The sequence below is a fragment of the Podarcis gaigeae genome, assembly GCF_964106915.1.
Source record: "Podarcis gaigeae genome assembly, chromosome: 10".
NCBI classification, from domain to species: domain Eukaryota; kingdom Metazoa; phylum Chordata; class Lepidosauria; order Squamata; family Lacertidae; genus Podarcis; species Podarcis gaigeae.
The window spans coordinates 60,080,155-60,105,906 of NC_139686.1; the positions used below are offsets into that span (position 1 = coordinate 60,080,155).

General features: G+C 40.3%; 2 protein-coding genes across 6 annotated transcripts in view; both read right to left on the reverse strand.

The window, feature by feature from the left end:
- Positions 1 to 36: 36 nt before the first annotated feature.
- Positions 37 to 13,000, reverse strand: SELENOO (selenoprotein O). Of its 2 annotated transcripts, XR_014555353.1 has the most exons (10): positions 12,381 to 13,000; positions 10,354 to 10,557; positions 9,275 to 9,455; positions 8,785 to 8,915; positions 7,795 to 8,075; positions 7,212 to 7,362; positions 2,759 to 2,944; positions 2,171 to 2,327; positions 1,045 to 1,876; positions 37 to 981 (listed from the first exon to the last, which is right to left on the reverse strand). XR_014555353.1 is itself a non-coding variant. In XM_083699235.1 (9 exons), exons 1-9 carry the CDS (start codon positions 12,923 to 12,925, stop codon positions 1,688 to 1,690), a joined length of 2,025 nt encoding a protein of 674 aa, XP_083555361.1. In that variant the 5' UTR covers positions 12,926 to 12,987; the 3' UTR covers positions 37 to 1,687. The 2 variants fall into 2 exon arrangements, 1 of the variants encoding a protein (XP_083555361.1); XM_083699235.1 differs by having other exon boundaries at positions 37 to 1,876; positions 12,381 to 12,987.
- A 2,612-nt stretch (positions 13,001 to 15,612) lies between these two features.
- Positions 15,613 to 25,752, reverse strand: part of TRABD (TraB domain containing) — a 40,898-nt gene continuing 30,758 nt past the window's right edge. For 3 of the 4 annotated variants that reach the window (XM_083699435.1, XM_083699437.1, XM_083699436.1), the window contains exons 8-10: positions 23,475 to 23,647; positions 21,233 to 21,344; positions 15,613 to 18,710 (exon numbers count right to left, since the gene is read on the reverse strand). In XM_083699435.1, the coding sequence (XP_083555561.1) occupies positions 18,533 to 18,710; positions 21,233 to 21,344; positions 23,475 to 23,647 (463 nt within the window). In that variant the 3' untranslated portion in view covers positions 15,613 to 18,532. Of the gene's footprint in view, positions 18,711 to 21,217; positions 21,345 to 23,474; positions 23,648 to 25,752 lie in introns of all 4 variants that reach the window. The other variant, XM_083699438.1, reaches the window with a different exon arrangement.

A 25,752-nucleotide genomic window follows, 5' to 3' on the forward strand; every position in this document is an offset into this window, starting at 1 on the left:
TCGGATTTCTTAGTCTAAAAATAACACGGTACAAACTTTTAATATACGCATGGTCAAAATAATTTATTTTCAATGAACACAGCTCAGGATAATAGATTTCAGATTTTTGCTATTATTTGCAGAATGAGTAAATGTCCACAACATCCTTCAAAAGGTATAGAGTACAATACTTAAAAGTATCATAAAAACATTCACGTGGCGTGTTTTTATTGCTAAAACTGCATAAAAAGTAAGTAATTTTGATTGTGGGCAACAGGTATTCCATTCACAACAGCTGACCTGAGCACTGTTTTTTTAATTTCAAACTCTACATAAGAAGCCACAGTTAAGATCTGCTAACAGCAAGACCAATTAATAATAGCCCTATTCATTCATGTATACAGAACTCTAAATTAAAAGCAAGAAAAGTATAGCAGTTGTTTGCAAAAATTCCTGCGCCTGCCATTTGTCAATAACTCACATCAACGTATTTTTATTTTCCAACTGCTAGTCTACGTTTACATTATAAGGCAGAAAGATCACGATATGTGAGAGGTACGTTGACACTCCAGTACATTCCTACTGATTTTAAAGGGATACTGACTATAAAGAACAGTCCTTAGGACTACAGTCACAGCCATCAGGAGCAGCACCTCTTTTAACACATCTCTGAAGAACAGCCATGTTTTCTATGCAGCTGTTTCGCTGAAGCTGAAATTAGCTAAAGTTAAAATATAACTCAATTGCCACAAAAGGCAAAAAGCACGAGAATGGAAGACTTTCCATGAGGTAGCAAAGTTGTTTACATAGGAAATAAATAGGTTATCTGAGATGCAAGAGTGAAAGCATACGGCATTTGAAGGCATTGTTCAAATACAAAGCAATTTATACATTATATGTTTTGGCAAAAATTAACCTGTTGACTCATGCTCTCTACTGTCAGCGCTGAACACCTACAGGAGGCAGAGGGGAGTCGTTTCCCCACTATTCCAACAATTGTTGCTGTCAGCATGAAGCCTCTTTTTGTAGGATTGCATTAACTATTCCTGATCCAGTAACTCAAACTGCACGCAGAGACCCAGAATAGAGTCTTGAACCATATGCTTTAGTATGCCACTATATGTAAATCATTTATACTGAAACTAGTTTTCTTCTTCATTCCATTTTTTTAAATATACACCATCATCTTTTCCCTACGACCCAAAAATAATTTCTCTAAAAACCTGATTTAAACACAAAGGTTCACAATAAATGAACTACGCAATTAAATGAAACATAGCTTAGAATAAGCAATGATGAGCTTAAGCCCACTCCCCATTGAGAGATATCCCTGCATAATAATAAAAAATGTTACAAATATATTGCCAGGAAGTACTATTAGTTCATTTTCAGACAAAAATAATTCCAGCATCTGGATTGCTATTTTTGTCTTCACAAACACAGATTTCACTTGGATGTTCACAGATCAGGGCGGAAAAAATATAACTGCACTTTGCGATGAATAAAAGATAAAACTTTGGTCTGTCTTTCAACAGTGTGCGTGGACAGCTGTGATGGTCGCAAGTAGTAAAATGAATACGGCTTGACTGTGAAGACATCCGACCCATCTGTTTGAAACTTAATAGCACTTCTATACACCTTGCTGCACTCTCCAGCCAGGAAGATCACTATCCCTTTGTGGAAAATACAAACAAGGCAGTTAGGAAGATCATGTAACACAGAGCTCTGAAGCCCAGAGTGGAGGTTTACTGCTATAGGGAACTCTTCTCCTGGATGCTGAACTGCACTCAGCAGCGGCAGCCCCCACTTCTTCTACTTCAGGATCCTCAGTTGCCTCATTGTAGCATTCCAAGTCTTCTTCATATGGCTTTTCTAGGAGCCTCAAAACTTTCCTTACCTGGAAAAGGAGGAGTACAATTATTACCGCCAAACCTCAACTGTATTTTTATTATTTTTGTCCCCAGGGGAAAGCCAAAGTTTGGGGATTCCATATCTGGTGAATACCTCTCAATATTTATTTTGCAACGTTTAGCTCAGGCATCCCCACACTCGGCCCTCCATATGTTTTGGGACCACAATTCCCATCATCCCTGACCACTGGTCCTGTTAGCTAGGGATCATGGGAGTTGTAGTCCCAAAAAACATCTGGAGGGCCGAGTTTGGGGATGCCTGATTTAGCAATACTGCTTACCTCCATGAAGTCTCCATTTTCTGCTGCTTCTATAGCATTTTGAGCAATGTAATTTCTCAATATGTATTTTGGGTTATTTGAGTTCATAATTTTCACATGCTCAGCACTCCAGTTATCAGAATTGCCAAATTGCTCCATTTCTTTTTCTAGCCGAACTCTGAAAGGACACAGAAAGCTTCGCATAATGGGTGAGTTTTAAATAAACTAACAAACACACACACACACTGCTTCTGTCACAATCCTGAGACTCAGGAGCATACAACGAAGAATCATTTAAGAGGATAGGTCTAAAAAGGCACTCTGATTGGACATCCAGAGCACAATGCTGAGAGTTCATCCTGAAAACTTATTTGAGAATTGTATGCTACACAGCCAATACAAACAATTCATTTCAAGAAGACAACTTTAAAGATCTTATTTGGAATATATTCTGATAACAAATGCTGCAATATGAAAGCCTTAGGGTGTTTCCATGAACTCATAGCCAAATCCTTTACAACAAACATTTATGCACATATGTATCAATAGCATATAGAAATAGATATAGAAATATATTTGCATTTCACAGTACATAACCATTAGTCTCACCTGTAGTTCTGAAGCCAATCTTTCCAGTGTCCTTTATTTCTACTAACCAGTTCAGATGCTGTTAACTGCTGTAGCTTAGAAAATTGCTCTATGCGTTCCAGTTCTTTATTTATGTTAGATTTTGTCCCAATTAAGGCAAAAAGTTGTGGGTTAGACTGGGCTAACATCAGCATCATTGAAAGCTGTCTAGAAAAAAGGGAAGGGGGGAATGGAAGACAATCAGAAATTAGTTACTGTAAGTAGTATGTCAGTTATGCTTAAAAACATACAATTCCTTAAATTATGAATTATAAGGGTACAGACAAAATATTTGACTTCTAAGGGGAATTTCGAAAAATAATTAACAGACATGTTTTGTTATACATTTCAGCTGCGCAACTCTGCTGAATGCCAGGGTATATTTCTGTCTTTACAGCCTGAAATCGCTAAACATGCACAAGGGCAGCATGTTTCCACTAAAAATGAAACAGTAAAGCAGTCAACAAAGAGAACAATGCTGGAAATCAATTAAAAGCTAAGTAATAGAAAGAAATAGAAAATGTTTTTTAAAACGTGAACTCCCCCACATATTATCCTTTAACTTTCAGCTCAATGCTATTTTTGATGGCTAGCTTATATGGTTTTCACTGTAGTGCAAATTTAATAATAAGTGAGCTGCTCTCAAATACCAAGACTTATTGACAGCTTGGCTGGGTGAACTATGTATGACAATAACCCTGTGAAAGGTATTGGATCAACACACCCAAGTCTTCAGGGATATTGATGCTTGTAAGGAACCAGGTGATATGTTGGGTATTAGTTCTGCAAAACAGGTGGTATTAGGCAAATGGTATGCCAGAGGTGTGAGGGTGAACAAGTACACATTCCAAAATACATTGACAGTAATGTTCTAGTTGTGGAACTTCATTTAACTTGACGATTAAAGACTAAAAGTTACACTATGTATTGCTGTATTGTCTGCTGTATTGAATTTGTATGTAGTCATTTTACTGCATTTTTAAATTTAAAAAAAACCAACACAGATTAAAGGCTAAAATAGTTGCATGTGGTGATGTGAACAGTTTAATCTCCTATCTAGCTAGTGATCCAGACCTAAAGGACAATATATTCTTTCATTATGGACAATATCTTTTTAATTTTTCTGTTATGGTGGGCATATATGACAAACCTATTCAGTCCTTGACATAATTTCATATGAACACGATCAAACTATTAATCTATTTGCCAATCTGTTGAATGACCTCACGTCATTCTTTACTGTCCCAACCCACCAGGCAAATCGGGCCCACTTCAAGACAGGTGCACTGTGGTTTAACCGTAATTGCAAACAAGCCAAACAACATCTTTGTGCTATTTATAATGATTACAAATCCTCAGGGGCGACTATGCTTCCCAAGGAGTACTATCAGGCAAAATCAGCTTACAAATATGTACAAAAAAAGGCCAAACAGGAATGGCAACTGAACCGCTGGCATGCACTTATAGCTGCCTCAAATACCTGTAATTCCCGAAAATTCTGGCTGTTGGTTAACAGAAAATCTAACAGTTATTCCTGCCCCAGTTTGGGAATCCTTTCTAAGGAACTATTTTGCCTTACCAGACCTTAATATTAATACAATCGATGGGTTCTATGAGCAGCTCCCTCTTTGGCCACCCACTGACCCGGAAGAAATCCACGGACTCATTTCTAATCTCAAAGTTGGAAAAGCCCCCGGTCCTGACCTAGTCCCGGTGGAAGCTATAAAACTTCATGCAGACTGGTGGGCGAAAATCCTGGCTGTTACTTTTGATGCCGTAAACAACAGTGGGAAGGTGGGCATATATGAACAAGCACAAGGAGGGGCTTAACGTCTCGATTCTTTCCAAGCAATGTCACCCCTCTTTTTATCATATTACTTATGCATCATTTTTTATTAGTTATTATTTTATCATATTACTTATGCATGCTGGAGAACCATACATCTGTGACATTTGCCAGGTACTGGATGAAATTAAGGAGGATTTCAGAAAGGGTAATTTTCTTGTCAAGAAGTCTCCTGGATCCTGACAGTCAAACATGGTCGAAATGCTGTTGGCAAAACAGCAAGTATCATTGGCATCACCACAACTAACTATGAGAAGGTGGGACCTACAGCAAAGAGTCTCCAATTTCACTCCAGCTACTCCGCAGAACAAATGGAAACAAGCTTTTAGTCATGTTAGTTGTTCTGAACTCACTTCTGCGTACTAAGATCTTAAGACAACAACCATTAAAAGTGTTTGTCAAAACAAGGCTTTGCAAAAAGAATGAATGACGATAGCATCAGGTTCTGTGACACAATGGCGAACAATGCCTTGACATTCAGATCATTGCAGTTAAAAGGACAGTAATATTCTTAACTGGGTAACAGGTGGAACTCAATGATGCAACACACCATTGTCCTAGTAAAAATGAACAGAATTCAGAACACAAAGCCTAACACCAGACACACCAATTGGAAATGTTGATTGTCCCTTATTTCTACTTGGCACTAACGCAACCTTAATTAATGGTGGACAGGCACCAATACAATGCAACTCAGAAGCAACAATGAAGCAGTAGCAACCTTTGGAGACTTGCTAGATGCATAAATACCAGACTGAACAACAACACGTGCAGAGTGCCTTTGGAGTGCTTCATGGGAAGGCTGTTTCCAGGAGGAGAGCTGCTGCAGGAGAGCAACATCATGTGAGGGGGTTTCTAGGACTATGGTGAAACTGTGAAGCTCCCTTGTTATTTTTGCTACTGGATGCTGCTGTTATGTTGTTTATATAATCTCTTATTTTATATATATAGTACTGAAATGCATTATTTTTGTATGTTATTATGTTTTTGTTTTGCTATATTCTGATGAAATTGTTGCCATGTTATTATTTTGCTATGTTCTTATGAAATTGTATTTGCAGTGTTCGTTTGAAACGCATCCCTGTTTCTTTGTTGGAAGCTGCTTTGATCACCATTTTTTGGGGGGGGGGGTAGAAAAGTGTTATACAAATACAATGAATGGAAAAAATGAAAAATTCTTCACTTTTCTGAAGAGTGGTGAAAAACATCTCTCTCATTACTGGCAAAATATAAAGACATTAAAAAATGCAGCTAATAAAGCAGGTTTTGTCAGATTACAACTTTGACTTAATTGTTTAGGAATTGGTGGCTATTTGGAAAAAGAATCGGAGAAAGTCATGGAAATGCATGAAGATGACAACACCAGAATTGCCCTCCACTATGTAATCAGTAAATCACCATGCACTACTGCAGGCATCTCCAAAGTCTGTCTCAGGGGCCCAATATGGCCCGCTGGTCGATTTAATCTGGCCCCCATGGCACTATATGTCCTGGGGGAAATCCTAAAAAAAGCTCAACAATTTTGGTTGGCCCTCACGCATATTCACTTCATCAAATCTGGCCCTCTTTGAAAAAAGTTTGGGCACCCCTGCACTATTGGAAGTCCTCATAATACCAATGTCATGATATCGTTCGTAGAAAACAGTGAAATACCTTGCCTGTATATGAATTAGGAAAGGCTTAAATACTCCTACTGGTGTGAAGCTGGCTTGAGAAATCATGCATCAAACAATAGTATTTTATAACTGTATAGGATGCATGTGCAATTTGGATAATGTTGTATGAACACTGAAAACTCAGCCTAGAAACATAGTGAGTGCACCATAATCCCATGGTACAAACAACATGGACTTCAGAGATTTTGTTTCAATAGATCTGTCTCCTAGTACAAAGTTGCTCCTGCTAAATTGTTTCATAGTAACAAGATCACTAACAGCTTTGTTCAGGTAGATTGTGTGTACTTTAAAATTGATAGGCTCCTGTATTCTGTTTGTAAAGTAAGATTTAAAAAATCTAATTATACATGGAATGTTTTGCATGCCACATAAACTTCCATATGTGCATATTACTAAAGCAACCATTATTTATGTTAGTTCTTGACAGCAGGACCATGAGCAAAACCCATCATGAGAGCAGGGAAAGAGAAACCATTTCTCTTAAACTCTAAATGTAAAAAGTTGCCTGTGTCTGAAAACAGGAAAATGAACAATGAAATATGCAACAGATTGACAGGAACTACATGAGTGCTTGGTATTGTATTGCTGTATTTTATACTATTATTTAATGTTATGGAAATATTCATTAAAAAAGTAAACAGGAACATGACAAAAGCTAAATTATAGATCCAAATATTGCAGCTACACATCAGTGCTATATTCCTAGATCTCAAATGTAATATAATAGGATGATACCCAACAAATACAATCAATTTCCAGCATTTAATTGGCTGTAGTCTGATTCTCAAAAGCATTATTTCATCCTGTTGTTTTTTAGTTTTTAGAATGAAGTACACTATGGCATAGAACTAAACATACCCAAAACATATTAAAAACACACAGGAACTTTGCACAATATCACAGCTCAGTATACCTGGGGTCCATTTGAGGCTTGTATGCAACTTTTAGTTCTTCCAAGGATGCACACTGCTTTGAAATCTTATCTAAGAACTCTTCCAGGTTTAAAGGATCAGAATCTGCTGGGAAAGAGCTCAGCAAGCGGAAAGTATTTGTAAAATCTGCACCTACGAAACAGATTTAATGGGAACTTTATTTAGCTGTTTCTATAATTCAGTTCAAACTGTTTTATCATGTACAGTGGTACCTCGGGTTAAGTACTTAATTCATTCCGGAGGTCCGTTCTTAACCTGAAACTGTTCTTAACCTGAAGCACCACTTTAACTAAAGGGGCCTCTTGCTGCTGCCGCGCCACCAGAACACGATTTCTGTTCTTATCCTGAAGCAAAGTTCTTAACCTGAAGCATTATTTCTGGGTTAGCGGAGTCTGTAACCTGAAGCATATGTAACCTGAAGCGTATGTAACCCAAGGTACCACTGTACTGGCATTATGTCTTTAATTTCAGAGTATTAATGTAGATGATTTGAATTATTTTATGTGTAACATCACATGAATTATACTTTGTTATTTTAAATATTAATATACAATTCACACTAACCTGTGACCCGCATAGTTTCCAATAAATCAGAAACCAATTTATTATCATCATCCAACTGGAGCTGAATTAATCCTAGCTTTTTTCTCATTGTTTGCAAATAATGCCTCTCAAATTCTGCTTCATATTCTTCTTCCAGGATGGGTATACTGATTTCCAATGGAAGCTCTGGGACTAAGGCTTCAGCAAGCTTGCCTAGGTTCCACTTACAAATCTCTGGTTGCTTATTATAAGCATAGCGCCCTGCATTATCAGATCCATTGCAAATATGTTCAGGATCGTATCTGCAAAACAGTAGTATTTGATTTAATATTTAGTTTATATGAATGAATAGTAATATTGCAGTAACTAGATAACGTACAAATACAATGCAGACTGTTTCCTCCTCCCCTTGTAGTTTCCCACAGCATTTCCCAAAGGGTTCCCCCTCAGCCCGCTAGAGCAGTTTTTTGGAGGGAAGAGAGGGGGTTGTGGGAAGCCTCAGGGGGACAGGCAATTGCTGAAAGAGCCTCAATCCCCATTTTGCTGGTGGGAAGCTCTGCTAAATCAAACAGCCTTCTGTCAGTGTACACCAATTGGATACAACTCTACATCTTTAAGAATTATTGTGTATCACCATGACAAACAAATACTTTGCGTCCCTCTTCCCTAGTTTAATCTTACTCAAGTTACTTAGTGAATTACTGAACAGGGATAAACTACAAGGTAACCAATATAAACCTTCAACACCTATAGATCTAACAAGGTTGATCACACTGTTGCTGCAATATACAGCAAAATTATCCTGGATTAATTCCATTAACATTAACAAGTATGAGTGAGTACAAGGGTTTTGCCAGTTCACCAGAAAACATATTACCATACATTTAAATTTCTTCCACAGTTCACTAGAAATAATTTTTCAAAAATGAAAGCAATAAAGAGAGATCCTGGTGCCATTTGATCCAGTCAATATAACAAATCTATGTTTTGAAGTTACTGAGATACACTGACCTGTCCATAAATCCAAAGGGTCCATAGTCAATTGTAAGTCCAACAATACTCATATTATCCGTATTGAGCACACCATGACAAAATCCAACACACTGCCATTCGGCAACCATCCTTGCTGTCCGCCTTGTTACCTTAAAAATACAACCTGATTTTCAGTTTCTTTTCATCTATGAATTTTATGCTTGCATACACACTGCATATTAAGTAGAGTAATATTTAAAAAACAGGCAGTTGCAAATGTGTGTTGAACATTTCCCATCCATGTATGCCATCTCCACAGATCCTTAAGAGTTCCTATGGAGAATAAAAGACTAATAGTTGCCAACGCTGTGTGAATGAAAATTGTCTTGTCTATGTTAACAGGATGTCAATGAGTATCAAAGGGTGAAAAATCAGCCCACTGCAGACCATATGATTTGGAAAAGATTAGCATTCCAAGGAGTGGAATGCAAACATATTTTTTATAAAAATAGTAAGAATTAATTATTACCTCCCGAAAGAAAGCAGCATTCCTCTGGACATTATTGTCTGAGTGTGCTTGTAGAATCTCTGGGTAGAAAGTGCTGATTACATAATCAAGCATTTGTATTCGAATATCATTTCTATCAACACTGGGGCCTTTACGTCCTGTATATTCATCAGTAGCTTTAAAAATTTCAAATGATCCAAACCTAAACAAAAGGATTGTCAATTATTGAGCTATATCACCAGGATATAAATATATTTCATTGAGGGTTCCCGCCCCCGTATAGTTTATTTATATATATTTTAAAATAACAAAAAGTAAATAAATTGCTATTTAGCTCCATGTACTGCAACAACAGGAAATGCTATGGTATAGTTTTACTAGAGAAACAGAATATTTAATCAGTAAGCCCCAATTCCGAAAGATGCGCTTTATAAGTATTTTGAAACCTCATAGCTTTCTTGGCTATTAGAGACAAGTGACTGAATTGTGTTTCAAGGATGGAATTGCCATTGCAGGGGGCTGGACTGGATGACCCTTGGAATCCCTTCCAATTTATTTCTATAATTCTATGAGATATGGAGCTCACCTCTGCCCCAAACAAGCATTTGGAGAACGACTTCTTAATTTTTTACCCATACTACTAGGGCTGCAATTGCAACTCGGTATTGGGCGCCAAATCACTTGTCAATAGCCAATATTTTAGAGCCAAATATGAGTACAGTGGTGCCTCGCAAGACGAAATTAATCCGTTCCGCGAGTCTCTTCGTCTTGCGTTTTTTTCGTCTTGCGAAGCACGGCTATTAGCGGCTTAGCGGCTATTAACAGCTTAGCGGCTTTAGGAAAAAGGAAACAAACTCGCAAGAACTCGCAAGACGTTTCGTCTTGTGAAGCAAGCCCGTAAGGAAATTCGTCTTGTGGAACGACTCAAAAAACGGAAAACTCTTTCGTCTTGCAAGGTACCACTGTAATTAATATCTACAATTTTAGTAGGCAAAAGTCACAGGTACCTGAAATGTCTATATTATAGACAGTTTATCTGTAACACATTGAAACTGTATATAATACCTGTTTTAATATAAAACCCAAAGCAGGATATTTACCTAATAAACGTGGGTGCTATTCTCAGGACAATTGTGCACCTTTCTTTTTTTGGATTTCCATCGTAAAAAATGTCCCGAATAACTTCTGAATCAGATGTTACACAAGTTCCAGCTCTGGTTGTAGGTATTCCTAGGTGAAACATTGCTTCGCTGCACAGGAATTCTCTTATGCTTGATCGCAGAACTTTACGACCATCTGCTTGTCTGAAATTAAATTAATAAGATACTAGAATAAGTTTTTTTAAAAAAAGAATCTCTAAAATATTTTAAAAGCATAATTAACAGATGAGAATGGTCAAATTCACTCAGCATCAATAATTAGGCATTTAGACAGCATTTTATTTCAGAAGAAAGAAGTATAATTGCTCTGCAGTAAAAAACAAAGCAGGGATTAAGCTACTTCTGCTCACTTTATAGCTCAATTCTAGACATGTCTACTCAAAAGTCCCAATTACTTACTCTCAGTGAAGTGTGTTAGTGCAGGGTTTCCCAAACCTGGTCTCCAGCTGTTTTTGGACTGCAACTCCCATCATCCCTAACCAGTGGTCAGGGATGAAGGGAAGTGTAGTCCCAAAACAGTTGGAGATCCAAGTTTGGGAAACCCTGCCTTAGTGTGTCTGCACATACCAAGTCATGTTATCATCTCAATACAGATGTTTTATGAGAGCTCAAGTAAGCCCTCAGGGGATCACACCTAAAGCCAAAATCACATACTGTGTAGCCAAAACACATTGGGTACAATGGCTAGAGAGATTGCCAGTCTTTCCCAAAACCCGTCCCACTTTTTTAAACAATTTTTTTTTGCAATGCGCATAAAGCTTAAGGTTACCAGATGTCCCCATTTCCCAGGGGCAGTCTCTGGATTTAAGAAATCTGCCCCCATACAAAATCCATTGAAGTTGAAAAGTATCCGCGGATTCATTGAAAAACATCTGGTAACCTTAATAAAGCTGAATGTGCACAAGTTAAATGTGTGTATGCTGCAGACTAACTGTACTATATTTAGGGGAAACTTTTCACATGTTCTTCTGCAGGCCGCTAAATGATGCAGCACCAAAGTGGATATACGGTACATGAAGCAGCCTTTAGCAACTGGAGCGGGGGCATGAATCCTGCTCATACTTTGTTATTCATGGTATGCTATGCATCCTTGACAATAGCTAACTAATAGCGCAGTTAGTAGAGCATGAGAATCTTAATCTCAAGGTCACGTTGGGCAAAAGATTCCTGCATTGCAGGGGGTGGACTAGATGATCCTCGGGATCTTGTCCTACTCCTACAATTCTGTGATTTTAATAAAGACGAGATATGGATCTAAACCTTGATTCAAGTTGTCAAGGAAGGGAGAAAACACAAGGCTGCATGAGCCAGTGACATGGGCGTAGGCAGGATTTACGTTAGGAGCAGCAGGTAACAAGCATTTATGTTAGGTGCCATCATCCCGTCTGGCTCTGTCTAGCAGATCTGGAATGAAACTTCTCAACAAGAAGTTTGTTTAAAATTACTTTCTTTTGACCCCAAGTGCTCAGAAAAACCTGTCGAAAACCTTTCTACATTTTTTACTTTTGAGTAGTAATATTTATTTATCATTTTATTTTAGTTGTACGAAATTCTGGAACCAACGCTGTAATCTCTCGCTTCCAGGAGTAGCCTGGACAATTCTGCATTAGAATATTTTTATTTATTTACTTGATTTGGGGGGTGGGCTGTCCCCACCTCCATGGACATTAACAGGCCCGACCCAATGTACATTGACTCAAGCCAGACTAAACCAAACGGGTTTTGTTTTTATTTAAATCACACTGCCGCTGCAGCACAATTTCTGTTCTCATCTTGAAGCAAAGTTCTTAACCTGAAGCTCTATTTCTGGGTTAGCGGAGTCTGTAACCTGAAGCGTATGTAACCTGAGGTACCACTGTATACGTAAATCCGGCCCTTCCTGCATTAAGAGAAGGGAGCCGGTCTCTGCCACTCCCCTCTCCCGAAAACAACGCGTGTGTCGCTGGGCGTGCGCCTTCGCGGTTTACCGGGAGAAAGGGGTGAGGCCGGCTCCCTTCAGCTGGATCTCCCAGCGCTCGCCGCGCAGGTTCAGCACCTCGCCCAGGTAGACGGCTGCGCCGTCGCCCAGCTGCCCGGCGAAGCTGCCGAACTGGTGGCCGCAGTAGCAGTGGGCGGCGGGCTCCGCGCCGGGAGGCAGCCGGTTCCCGCTGAAGTAGAGCGCCGCCTCGGCTTCCTCGTCGGCCGCGCGAGGCTCCCTCAGGCCCAGCAGCTCCAGCGCCGGCGCGGACGCGGCTACCAGGCGAGGGCCGCGCACCGGAGTAGGCCGCACCCGCGAGAAGCAGGCACCCGACACGGGCCGCGGCACGTTCTCCTCGCTCGGGTCCAGAGGCAGGGCCCGCAGCGCCCGGTTGTCGAAGCGAAGCGCCCCCAGCCACAGACCAGCCTCGGCGGCCGGGCCTGAGGGAGAAGAAGAAGCAGCCGCGGCCTCCATGCTGCCGAAAGGGCGAGAAACAGGCACCGGCAACAAACGGCTGAGGCGCCGGCTGTTACTACGCAGCAGCGCCGTTGCCATTCGCTTTTCTCCGGCCTTTTCGGTCACCGTCGGTCCCGCCCATAACTGCCTTCCGAGTCCCGCCCATAACCGCCCACCCTCTCTCTAGCCTATCCCAGCTCGCCCCTGGGCGCGAACCTCCTTATTTTCACCCAATCAGGGAGGGGGCTCCAAGGAACCGGCCAATGGGACGAGGGAGAGAGATATTAATTTCGCTTCCGCTTGGGAGTGACGCGGTCGCGCAGGCGCAGCTGCCTCAGCACCGTGGGAACCGTTATTTGAACAGAATTATTTCAAGGGGGTGCGGGGGTGGGGAGAGTGATCACTGGTAAAATCGATCCATAATATATTGTGGCTTATGATTGGTCTGCCAGCCCCTGTATATTTTAATTTCATAGAATTGGGAGGGACACCCAGGGTCATCTAGTCCAAACCCACTGCAATGCAGAAATCTCAGCTGAAGCATTTTATTTATTTATTTATTTATTTATTTATTCATTCATTCATTCATTCATTCATTCAAATTTCTATACTTTATATTTTTTAATAAAAATCTCAAAGCGGTTTACAGCATATTAAATCAATAAAACAATCTGAATAAAGTCAACTATAGAGTATACAGTCAAAGCAACATAACAGAAAACTAAAATATTATCTTAAAAGATTTCAAAATAAAACATTACAAAGGAGGTCAACTACAGACATCCACGATAGATGGCCATCCAACTTCTGCTTAAAAACCTCCGAGGAAGAAGGGTCCACAACCTACCATTCCACTGTCGAAGAAGAGTTCTTACTGCCAGAAAGTTCTTCCTGATGTTTAGGCTGAATCTCCTTTCTTGTAACTTGAAGCCATTGGCTGGAGTCCTACCCTCCAGAGCAGGAGAAAACAAGCTTGTTCCCCTCTTCCATGGCACAGCCCTTGAGATACTTGACAATGGTTATCGTATCTCCTCTTTTCCAGGCTAAACATACCCAGCTCCTTCAACTGTTCTTCATTAGGCTTGGTTTCCAGACCCTCAATCACCTTTGCTGCCCTCCTCTGCACACGTTCCAGCAGCTTAAATGTGGAAGAGTGCAGTTTATGATTTTCAGCCTCGGCCCCCCACACCAATAAAAAACATGGCACAGAATACACCTCTTTCAGTAGAATTGCCTTTTCATACCTTTTCTTTTAATGCTTAAAAACCACCAACACAGCTAATGCTGCAGTTGGGCTCTCCCTTACTTGGTAGTAAACCCCTTCGAACTGAAAGGGATTTACTTCTCTTTCACATGAGGCAGGACCCAAATTAAAATAGGAAATCTTAACTAGATTTGGTGATACTTTGGTAGATTAAGAGGACACCAGCCTGGTCACAGCTACAGTAAGACCCTCCATTTTTTATAAAACCAGAATTTGGGTTGGGCAGCTGTCATGTCATGAATGATGGAGGAAATGTCTGCAGAAGCCCATGTTTACTCAAGTGAATCTCACACCAATTTCAACACAAGGACAGACTTCAAATATGCAAATATATATTTGTTTACAGTACTGTAGTTGCCTGAAATAAGTGTAAGTCTTGCTTCCCAAAAGTTATGAACCTAAACCAGGCATAGGCAAACTTGGCCCTCCAGATGTTTTGGGACTACAAATCCCATCAGCCCTAATCACTGGTCCTGTTAGCTCGGAATGATGGGAGTTGTAGTCCCAAAACATCTGGAGGGCAAAGTTTGCCTATGCCTAGCCTAAACCCAACTTGTATAAAGGAAGATAGGCAGCTGTGTCAATAACTGGATTTATCTAAACAAAACCAGTTCCCACATTTACTTGGGAACAATGTTGACAAGCCTGTAAAACCTCAGGTGCAATGCAGAAGAACATTTTCAATTTTTTTGCCTGGGATGCCATACTGGTTAAGGCTAATCCTAAGAAACTGAAGGGTTTGTTTTCCTCTAGTCTGATAGCATTAACCTAGGAGTTGGTTACCCATTATCTACAAAGGCTCTCACTGGTGTCTCTGGGCAGGTGTCCCAGAAAATTAAAAAAAATTCATTTTTTAAAATAACCTTCCTAGCCTTCCTAGAAAGAGAATTACGGTGCAAAGTCCAAGATCCTTCTGTGCAATTTCTGTGAAATGAGTATGGTGTGGCCACTTTGTACATAATGAATGCCCCCTTTTGCTATTGGACGGCAACAGCATCTCGGTGTCTGTAAAATCAATATTGTGATCTTCAGCAGCAGCACACCACTGACTTCTCATGGTAAAGTGTAAGGTTGCAGCAGACAGGCGCCTCTCTAACTTTTGTTATACCACACCCCACAGCGCAGCTATTTTGTGATGGGCACACTCAGCACTCTCAAAATTCAAAATGTGCCCGCTAGCCCAAAAAAGTTGGCAACCCCTGCATTACACTATAGCTATGTTTGAAATAGGCTTATAGAATATGCTGTATCACCACAGTAAAAACAAGGGACTTGATAATTCACTTTTTATTACGTTGGTTTTGCATTTTTCAGGAAGTAAAAAAAAAATCTATGAATCATCTTTATTCAGTATCCATGGGGCATATTTAAATCAGGCAATTTCAGTTAGGTCAAGCACTAAGAGGCATTCAATATATAATACTGGTAGCCCCATTCAACTGCATTGTGCAGAAGTCTTTGGGACACGGAATAGCATATTCTCTTACCATACACTCTTGAAAGAACACACACACACATTGAATTGTTAAATATGAAATGCTAGCTGTTGGATAGACCTTTTATTCTATTTCTCTTTTTGGCATATGGAAATACATAAAATACAGCATGCCTCAAGTCCATCATTTAACATTAGTCCATTCAAGCTTAAGGCTGACTCTTGCCATTCATCTTGTTTTTTGTAACTTTTGTGAAATTTACCTGAGTATGAATACTTTAAAGTAAACATAATACAGTTAACTTACAAAATGGGACTGGAGGAACACAATAAAGAGAGCCAACATATTTGGTAAGCTGTAAAAGGTAATTTAATAGCTCATTCAGCTGATTATCTAACATATTCCCAAGAGGTATGATAACTAACAAAAAAAAAATCATTGGAAACCTTTTAAAAGGTAAAGGAGAAACCATCAAAATAAAAATAATCATTTCAATTGTTGAAAAGTTGCTTATAACATGGTACTTTCCAGCTCACTCCTTTTTCTTCCAAACAGTTGTCAGGAAAGCAGTATAAGTGGCAAAGACCAATGACACAAACCTTTCTCTCTTGCATCTTGTGTTGAGCTGTACCTGTAAAAAATCAACCTGTGCACCTTTCTCCCATCATTTAACAAATTTCCATTTTCTTCTGTATAAGGTATTCAAGAGGTTTGCCTATGGAGGGTATGTGGAAGAGTATCCCAACTCAAACCAATTAATTGTATCAATACACTTAACTGTTGCGGTTCCAGAGCAAATTGTCTCAAGTGCTATTAACAGGCAAGCACCACCATTTTTAATTTTTTTTGCAATATATAATTGCAATACATGATGCAAAAACAAAAAAGCAGCATCAAATTTCATTTAGGGATATTTGTTTTCATTGATGTTGGGGAATACAATCTGTTAGGCCCTATAAATCTATCACTTGAATTTAGTTAAATAAAACTTTGGAATCCATCATAAGTCCCACCAAAAGATGTAGAATTCCCCACCAGCATCATATCATCAGCAAAAATACCAAAGAAGAAGAAGACTATAGCCTCCTTTTGGTGAGAAGCAAGAACTAAACCCAGGAACAATCATTACCCAGCTAATTGTGCATATTTCCTGTTTATCTCCCCTTCCCCGCAACTGGACCTAAGTGCATTTATCTGTGCTGCATTATGTCCAGTTAATGGAAACTTGCAAAAGAGCATTTTGAAAGATAGGCTGTAACGGTATTAATCTGGAAACGTTTGCTTTGCTAAATATGTAGTCAGGTTGTGGACTATGTCAGCGTTTAGTTTCTGCTCCTCAAATGCCACCTTCTCTAAAGAAGAGGGAGCAGGGAAGACTAAAGTCAGAAATTGTTTTTACTCCAGCCAATGGACAATTGCATAAAAGGCAAAAGGCTTTCCACGGGATAGATTAACAACCGCATTTTTACGATTAATATTCTGTTGAGATGGCAACAAGCAATATGCACTCCAAGGCAATCTTAAGGGCATATAAATGTCTACAAAATGTACATGACAAAATGTTTCTTTAAAAAAATGTGTATGTTAAAAAAGTAGAATTATTGAAAAGGACGCATAAAAGCTACACAAACAAAACCTAGGCAGTTTCAAAAAATACTGATTGAAATCTGTTCAAACAACATTCCACTGATTTTTTCTTTTAAATCAGCATTTTATTACATTCCACTGGAATTGTGATAAATAGCTTACATGGCATCCGAGGAAGGGTAAATACGACATACACAACAGTTCCAGATTTGTTTTCCCCCAAAAGGAGAAGTGAAACGTCATTAGTGGGAGGGATAAGAGTCTCAATAATTTTGCAGTACTGAAATTTATCCTGACAAGGATTTGGTTTACTAATTATCAGTGACATTAATCTAACCTAGGAGGAACTGTGTGCCCTGTAAACAAAGGAAGTTACCCAACAACAACTTAAGGAGAGAGAGAAAAGCAGACATATTGCAATGTTTCATTTGAGACAGAGAAAACCTTGGGAAAGCCCCCAAACGACAAAGCACGATCTTGCTTGTCCTTCCCCGACTTTCCCCAGATGATTCTGAATTTAAAGACATCTGGAGGGCATCAGGTTGGGCTAACCAAACATAAGGAGTCTTGAATGGAACTTGTGAGCTTTCCATTAATAAAAGAGTTGGGGTTTTAAAGTGATCCATTTTGGCGGGATACAATGCTGAAGGCAACTTTTTCTTCTAAAAAAAGTAAGGCTTGTAAAAGATATGTAGAGGTTTCATCGATAGCAGCCAGCATGTTTCTGATATTTCAAAAGCTTTTAGCAGTTTGTCTTCTTTAAAAAAAAGCCACTAAGTATAAAAGTTTTCCAGTAAGAAGAGGTCCTTCTAAGTCATCTTATAGGTACTTGGCACCAGGAAGGATAGCCTGGTATTTATTTACCTGTACCGAATGCACACATACTTAATGGGCCACTGTGCTTTCTAATAGGAACACAACTAGCCTATGGTTTGTTCTGTTCCTCTGGGGGAGAAAACAGATCATGGGACACAATGCACCAGCAAGTTCTCCTGTGCCAGCTTCAGTTAAATGAACAGCTGCATCTTTGTACAGTCTCATTCGTTTCAAAGGTGCTTGCATAACGGAAGTTTCCAGTGAATTGTGTCCGAGGATATTAGATTCTATGTTGTTGATCCATTATATCACCATCTTTATAAATGCACTATATACACATAATAGTATGATATATATGTGTACATACTTTAGGTACCCTATAGTGGCATGTCATTTTATGCTGCCCATTTCACCAGGTTTGTGGGAAAATGCTTAGGTCGCAGCTGGTGTGGCGTTTAGTACTGATCCACTGGTTATGCTCCGGCTCAGTATCAAATGAGACCTCTGGACAGAATTTGGTTAAATTTGACAAGTCACTCCTTTCCAACCTAGTTTTACGTATGTTAGATCTTGCCCCAGCTACTTGCAGAATCTTCTTCCAATTCAGTGCTGAGGCTTGACATCTGCCAGTTTCTGAAGATAGTTCTGTGCAACGGGCATGGAGAGAATAAACCGAACTGTCCTTTGTCCCATCCTATAGCAGCCGTAGCCCACAAGTCCAAATACTGTGGCCTTTAGAGCAAACTTGAGGATTTTACTTGAGGTTGATGGAGGCGGCACACTGGAAAAAGGAGAAGGGGGGAGGACAGACTTACCATTTCACTTATGTTCAAATACTTAATACTTAACACTACTTGCCTATAACACTAAAGTGTCTGCCGTTACCTTTATTACTTGGGTGGGAATCCAGTATGCATCATGCAGCAATATGTGTGTTTTGTTTAATTGTGCCAATGTAATAGCTAATGAGCTTACACACACACACACAAAACCACCACCACCAGAATAGGGCCATTTTGCCCTATTCTGGCCACTTATCTTTTGGGTAACAGCATACACGATACAGTTCAAGCATTATCAATTGCTTTAAATGAAAATAATCTTTCATGGATCAGGCCATGAGCTGACAGTCCACATCAGCAGCATTTGTTACATACATCTTACGATTTATTTATACTATTATGGATTTGATTTTTGAAATTCTTTTAATTTTACAATGAGTCTTGCAATATATAAAAACGATTCCGTAAAATTAATTGATTCATGCATCTTGGAGAGGAAATCACAGATGGATTTTTCTTGCACCACTACCTTCATCTAAATGAGCATTTATTGGCTACATTCACATGCCATGTCAAAACTGTATTTAGCATGATGAGAATGTACTGCAGATAACTTCAGGCTCTGCATTCCACCCCATCATTCTTAGGTGTGGCAGCTGACACAGGTGGGGGGGTCGAAAGCTTTCAGTTCTGCTTTCTACTAACTACAGTTTAGCTTTCCATTCAAACTCTTAATTCCCAACTTATTAATAGGAGAAAGAGTATACTATTGCATTTATATTCAGATTGCAAGCTTCCTAGAGGCACCTGGTTTTAAATTTATTTTAAATTTAAATTTAAGTAGTTGGCCACAGTGAAAGGCAGGATGCTGGGCCAGGCAAGTGTTTTGGCTGATCTTATTATTATCTTATTATGTTCTTATAATATAATCCATGACTTGAAGCTGGTTTGTTTCAAACAAAGCATGGCTAATGTTAAGCTACAGTTTAGTGGTTCCAATAATATGACAAGCTGCATTTAAGGAAAAACGGAAGTGGAACCCTTTATTTGACGCCAAAATGGCCTTGTTCACATGTACCGTATTTTTCGCTCTATAGGACGCACTTTTCCCCCTCCAAAAATTAAGGGGAAATGTGTGTGCGTCCTATGGAGCGAATGCAGGCTCCTTATCTTCAGCGATAGCAACGCGAAGCCTCCAAAGCTCAGAGGGAGCGCTCCCTCCACGCTCCGGAGGCTTCGCGTTGCTTTCGTTGAAGCCTGGAAAGTGAGAGGGGTCAGTGCGAACCGACCCCTCTCACTCTCCAGGCTTCAGGGATAGCCGCCTGAAGCCTTCGGAGCGCAGCGCAAGTTCCCACTGCGCTCCGGAGGCTTCAGGTTCCTTCCGCTGAAGCCAGGAGAGTCTTGCGGGAGGTCCTGCTGCGCTCCGGAGGCTTCAGGTTCCTTCCGCTGAAGCCAGGAGAGTCTTGCGGGAGGTCCTGCTGCGCTCCGGAGGCTTCGGGTTCCTTTTGCTGAAGCCGGGAGAGCAAGACTCTCCTGGCTTCAGCAGAGAGGGAAAGCTGCGCAGCGCCCCTTCAGCCAAGCGGGAGGAGAAATGGAAGGGGCTCCATTTCTCCTGCGGCTTCGCTGAAGGGGTGCTGCACAGAGAGGGGGAGATTTTTTTTCTTGTTCTCCCCCTCTAAAACAAGGTGCGTCCTATGGTCAGGTGCATCCTATAGAGCGAAAAATACGGTAACTCCAAGCCAAATGATGGTTAAGTATGAAGGGGCAAGCAGGCTGGTGCATAGAGTAAAAACTTCTCTGCTTTGCTCCTGTTGTGCTACTGGTAGCTAAACTGTGGTTTGGCTTATGGTTACATATGAACTGAGTCTTATTGTTCACCTTCCCCAAATGTACCACAAGCGACAAGTCAAGATGTAATCTTGGTTACAGCTTGGCTTGTTCTCATCACTCTCAATGGTGACTCAGCATAATGTCTGAATGTCACCATTATATCTACTTGTGGTAGTTTCCAGGTTTATAATTTTGTAATAGGAACATCAATTTTTATAATGCACCTTTAATTATTTTCATTGAAATATTCACCCCACACACCCTTTCTTTTTTTGAAAAAACCGGGTGCTCTCTTTTCCCATTTTATATATAGAGAGCATCAAATCTCAACCTTCAACATACTTCAGATTACAGGAAACAATCTGTATCTCAGGCCTCGGTACTGCGCAGATAAAACAATAACCCAAAATGCATAGCCACTTAATCTTTGTTTTCAGTCATTTGTTCCATAGGGAAAATTGCACAACAAGCTTTCTCCCAAATACTCATTTCTCAGGAGATACTTCCTGCCTAACCAAGGACATTCTAGCATTTTAGCATCTCTGGGAGTTCATCCTGTTTCACCTTTAGTGTCATTAATAGTCTGCCACTATACCTATTCACTGCCTTTTATTTACCTCCTGCCCCCAGGCTAACTGCAGAAATCATAACATATAAGGAAAATGACCAAACCTACCAGAGAGAGAATTACCTCATTATTTCCTGGATGTTCAAGTCTGTATTCCAGTTCTTTTCGATCCCAGGGACGTGACCCATTCCAACCACCCCAACTACAATGGACGGGACGTATCTTCTGGGTTCAGCTGAGACAGCAGAAGAAACATAAACAAAAAGTTCATGTTCAATGTGTTTATTATATTTACTACCACTATTTTTCGGATTCTCTTCAGCCACAGCTCTCAAACAGAAACAAAGGGATACAGTGGTATCTCAGAAGTCAAATGGAATACGTTCCAGAAGTCCGTTTGACTTCCAAAATGTTCGGAAACCAAGGCATGGCTTCCGATTGGCTGCAGGAAGCTCCTGCATCCAATCGGAAGCCGCGTCAGACGTTCAGGTTCCAAAGAACGTTCGCAAACTGGAACACTCACTTCTGGGTTTGCGGCGTTCGGGAGCCAAAGTGTTTGACTCGCAAGGCGTTCGGGATCCAAGGTACAGTGAACTACAAACCAAACCACAGCAGGCTGTTAAAGCCTGTGTAAAAACATAACCTAAACATTTACAGAGGATAAGCAACTTGAGAGAGTGCTTGAATGTATTATTGCTACACACTGAATAAAATAAAATAACTCAACATATTCCTACAAATCCAGAATGGTTAAAAATGAAACCTGCCAGGTGACTTGCTATTCAAGAAGTTACTTCAGGAATTAAGAGAGAGAAAACCCCAGTTTATTGAATGCCTAAGTTAGTTTTTTAAAAACAAAAAAACCAGGAAGCTGCCTTATACAGAGTCAGACCATTGGTCCATCCAGCATTTTTGTCTACACCAGGGATGGGGAACATCTTGCCCTCCAGATGCTACTGGATTCCAGCTTCTATCAGTCCCAGCTGGCACTCCCAATTGCCAGCCCTAACTGGAGGTGCTGAGAATTAACCTCAAGAGGCTCTGTATGCATAGAACACACTCTGCTCTTCCACATTATAATATTGCTTTAGGATAAGTTGCGAGGTTCCCTGAGAGTTCAATGGAATCATTTGAAAATAAAAAACCCTGTTGTTCATATAACTAGGGGTTATTTCTTCATCTCCCTCGCTTGCAAGGTAAAAACAACTATCTAATCAACAAGTGATTGGTTTGATTATCTGCACCCATGTGCCATCTTCCTATTAGTTTAATGCAAGCATGGCCAAACTTGGCCCTCCAGATGTTTTGGGACTACAATTCCCATCATCCCTGACCACTGGTCCTGTTAGCTAGGGATCATGGGAGTTGTAGTCCCAAAACATCTGAAGGGCCAAGTTTGGCCATGCCTGCTTTAATGCATTGGTCAGCTGGTAAGTCAGAACCTACTTCTGACTGACAAGTCCCACAGTAGCCCTATCATAATACAAACACATGGTACAAAATTCAGAACTGGGTCCTAATACGCCATGTTTGGGCTAAAATATGGTCTTGGATCTGAAAAAAGCTGAATACTAATTTGGCCAGTTCTTCTAACAGGAGCATTATCTAAAAACGTATGACCCCTTTATAAAAGGTACATAGAATTCCTAAATGGATAGTGTCACCTCTCTCATTTCAATAATCCTGCAAATCAGAATACTTTTAATTCCCATTTTGCAGGTAGGATGCAATATTGGGCCAATTCACATGTCTTGCTATGTTGGCAAAGTCACTTAAATTATCAAGACAGGGAAAAGTCTTGGCAGAGGAAACTGAACAAAACCGTGTATAATTTGAGGGGAAAGGAACAGGGAGCTTTTGTTTTAGTTCAAGCCTTGAACATAGCAGGGAAATGAAGCATACAGAGGAAAATTCCCTCAAATCTTCACAGCCAATTAGTGGTACCTCTGGTTACGTACTTAATTCGTTCCGGAGGTCTGTTCTTAACCTGAAACTGTTCTTAACCTGAAGCACCACTTTAGTTAATGGGGCCTCCCACTGCTGCTGTGCCGCCGCCGGAGCCCAATTTCTGTTCTCATCCTGAAGCAAAGTTCTTAACCCGATGTACTATTTCTGGGTTAGCGGAGTCTGTAACCTGAAGCGTCTGTAACCTGAGGTACCACTGTAGAGCATTTGCTACCTCAGTGAAGAAAAAACTTAGCAACCAGGCCGAGTGGCAACAATCTCTTGGCTAGTTGGCTAACAGAATTAATCCCTATCTTGTACCTTAATCTACAAATATGTGCCTAGATTTCCTGAGAGGCAGCATAGTTGAAGAACCACACCGCTGGAAGAGTGCAATTCATAGTCATAAATGTTAACTTACCTTCGGATGCACGAGGTAGTTCTGTTCGCTTTGCAGCTTGCTTCAGCATGTAAGTCAAGTAAATATCTCTTTCTGAGACGATTGTCCGATGAAGATCAGGAAACTCGCCAATCATCTCGGCCATCATTTGCTCCAGCAGATCCTTTTGTTTACACTTCTCCACATCATCTTTACTGAAACAAACAGTTTCAACGTCTACATTATGCTCTCAGTGATGAACCAAAGCAAAAGGAGAAAGAATAATAAACCGAACCAATGCCCTTTGAGTCTCAATAATGCCAAAAATTGTTTTTAAAAAATCCAGATGGATAAAGGCAAGTACAAGTAGGGATTTCTCCACTCTTTCAACTTACTATTTCTTACAGAAGAAGCTGAAAGTGTTATTACTGCCTGTCTCAACAGGCTAGCTACTAATGTAGAAGGTAAGGGCCCAGTCTGTTACAGCTACTAGCCTTTCAGCAAGTTGGATTTCCCGGGTTTATTGCTAGTGAAATAACTGCAGAGCTGATTGGTATGTTAGATTCCCATGGAAAACTCCCAAGTGACTTCCACTCTGAAGGTACTGAGGAGTGTGGGTACAAAGTTGGTTACTTGAACCCACCCTCAACGAACCTACAAGCACCCTTAGAACAGAACCAGGACATGTACATTGCAGGAAAGAAAGTGCTGCTTAACCTCATAATGGGGTCAGAGATAAGAATGGAATTCGCAGATTGCTTTTTCTGGAGAAAAGCCTTGCTGAAAGACAGCTCACAAAGAGATACAGAAACAGCAGCAACACACATACAATTAAAAAGCACTGCATAAAAATTCAGTTTAGAATTTGGCACAGAACTCTTTCTTCCCAAGGAATCAATTTTCATTTCTTAAAAAAAGAAACAAAAACAAATTGGCAGGGATCTGCGCTGCAAGTGCAGTGCAAAGCAAAATCAAACCGGTTGTTACCCCTTTCACACTCAAGTAGTGAGTGGGAGGTATGGATGTGTAAAAGCATATAAACCTCATTCTAATTATAACATGTTAATTCCTTGGGGAGAGAGAGAGCACTTCAGCCTTGCTCTGATGTCATAGCTATGTTGCGCTTCTGCCTTGATGCTGCCGAAACACAACAGCAGGAGCACAAAATGCACCTTTTAGCTTGTCAATTAGGCTTCACTTGATAACAATTCTTCCAGCATCAGCTTAGTCCAACTTAGTACTAGGGGGCAGCTTCTAAGAATATTTCTGAACATGCAGCTCATGATCTTTATTACATTTTAACAATAGCCAAGTCTTAAAGCACTAAACCGTGTCTAAAAAATTGCACCTCTACTCCTGTGATAGTTGAACTTTTATTGTTAGTCTTCCCCCACCAAAAAACCCCCATCTGGTTTAGTTTATCCATATTGCATAGTATTGTGGCGTGTGGGTCTTTTTATCGTATTCTCTTTTCCTAGGTGTAAACCCAGTCCTGGAAAATTATGGTGGGGTGGGTGGGGTAACCAGTACAATAAATAATAATTAAATCTGCAGTCAGAAATGAGACAGACACTTGCACCCTTAGTTTCAATTCACACATTCATGTTAATCACCTAAGTTTATGAAACAGCCAGAGATAGAACTTCTGCTCTGCACTTCTTTGAGCAAAATTCACACCATGATGCATTTTCTGAGTTCAAGACAGGGGAAATATTTTCTGCAGGATCTTGCTATTTTGAATGTTTTATGTTTTTGGATAAGATCCAAAGGTACACAGCTGTAACATTATTACTCGGGCCACCCACATAGCGGATAGCAAGGCAACCATGCACCCTATTTTAAATATTCTTCCATGCTCCGAGGTTCAGAGCAGAATCAGGCAAACCCAGTGGTGGTCAGGATTATTTATTATGTAAGCAGTCTTGGGTTAGCTTACCTAAATGACATATTTTGCAATGCAACCCTATGCATTTCTACTCGGATGGAAGTCCCAATGAGTTCAGTGGGGTTTACTCGCCACTGAGAGATAAAAGAACTGAAGTATTGCTTATTCCCACCCACTACCCATTGCTCCCAACTGGCCAACTGTTAAGACACAGACTCCACCTGTATTTCTGACTACTATCTGTCCATGCAAAGTATCTTAAAGTGGAGCGCCACTTGAAACTGTATATGACGGTCAAAACGTACAATAATGGGCCACAAGTTGACCAACCCTGGCCTTCCTTGCCTAGTAGATGTAAAACAATACGTCTTGTGTTAGTAATTCACTGCTATGCAGTTCCAGAAGCAGCTAAGGTATCTCCCCCTTGGGGAGTAT

Coding starts and splice junctions, on each gene's coding strand:
- SELENOO (XM_083699235.1), bottom strand. CDS start 12,925: ATGGCAACGGCGCTGCTGCGTAGTAACAGCCGGCGCCTCAGCCGTTTG. Junction 8,076..8,784: donor CCCTTTGGATTTATGGACAG/GTCAGTGTATCT, acceptor ACTGTTTTGCAG/ATACGATCCTGAACATATTT. Junction 1,877..2,170: donor AAAATGGAGACTTCATGGAG/GTAAGCAGTATT, acceptor CTCCTTTTCCAG/GTAAGGAAAGTTTTGAGGCT.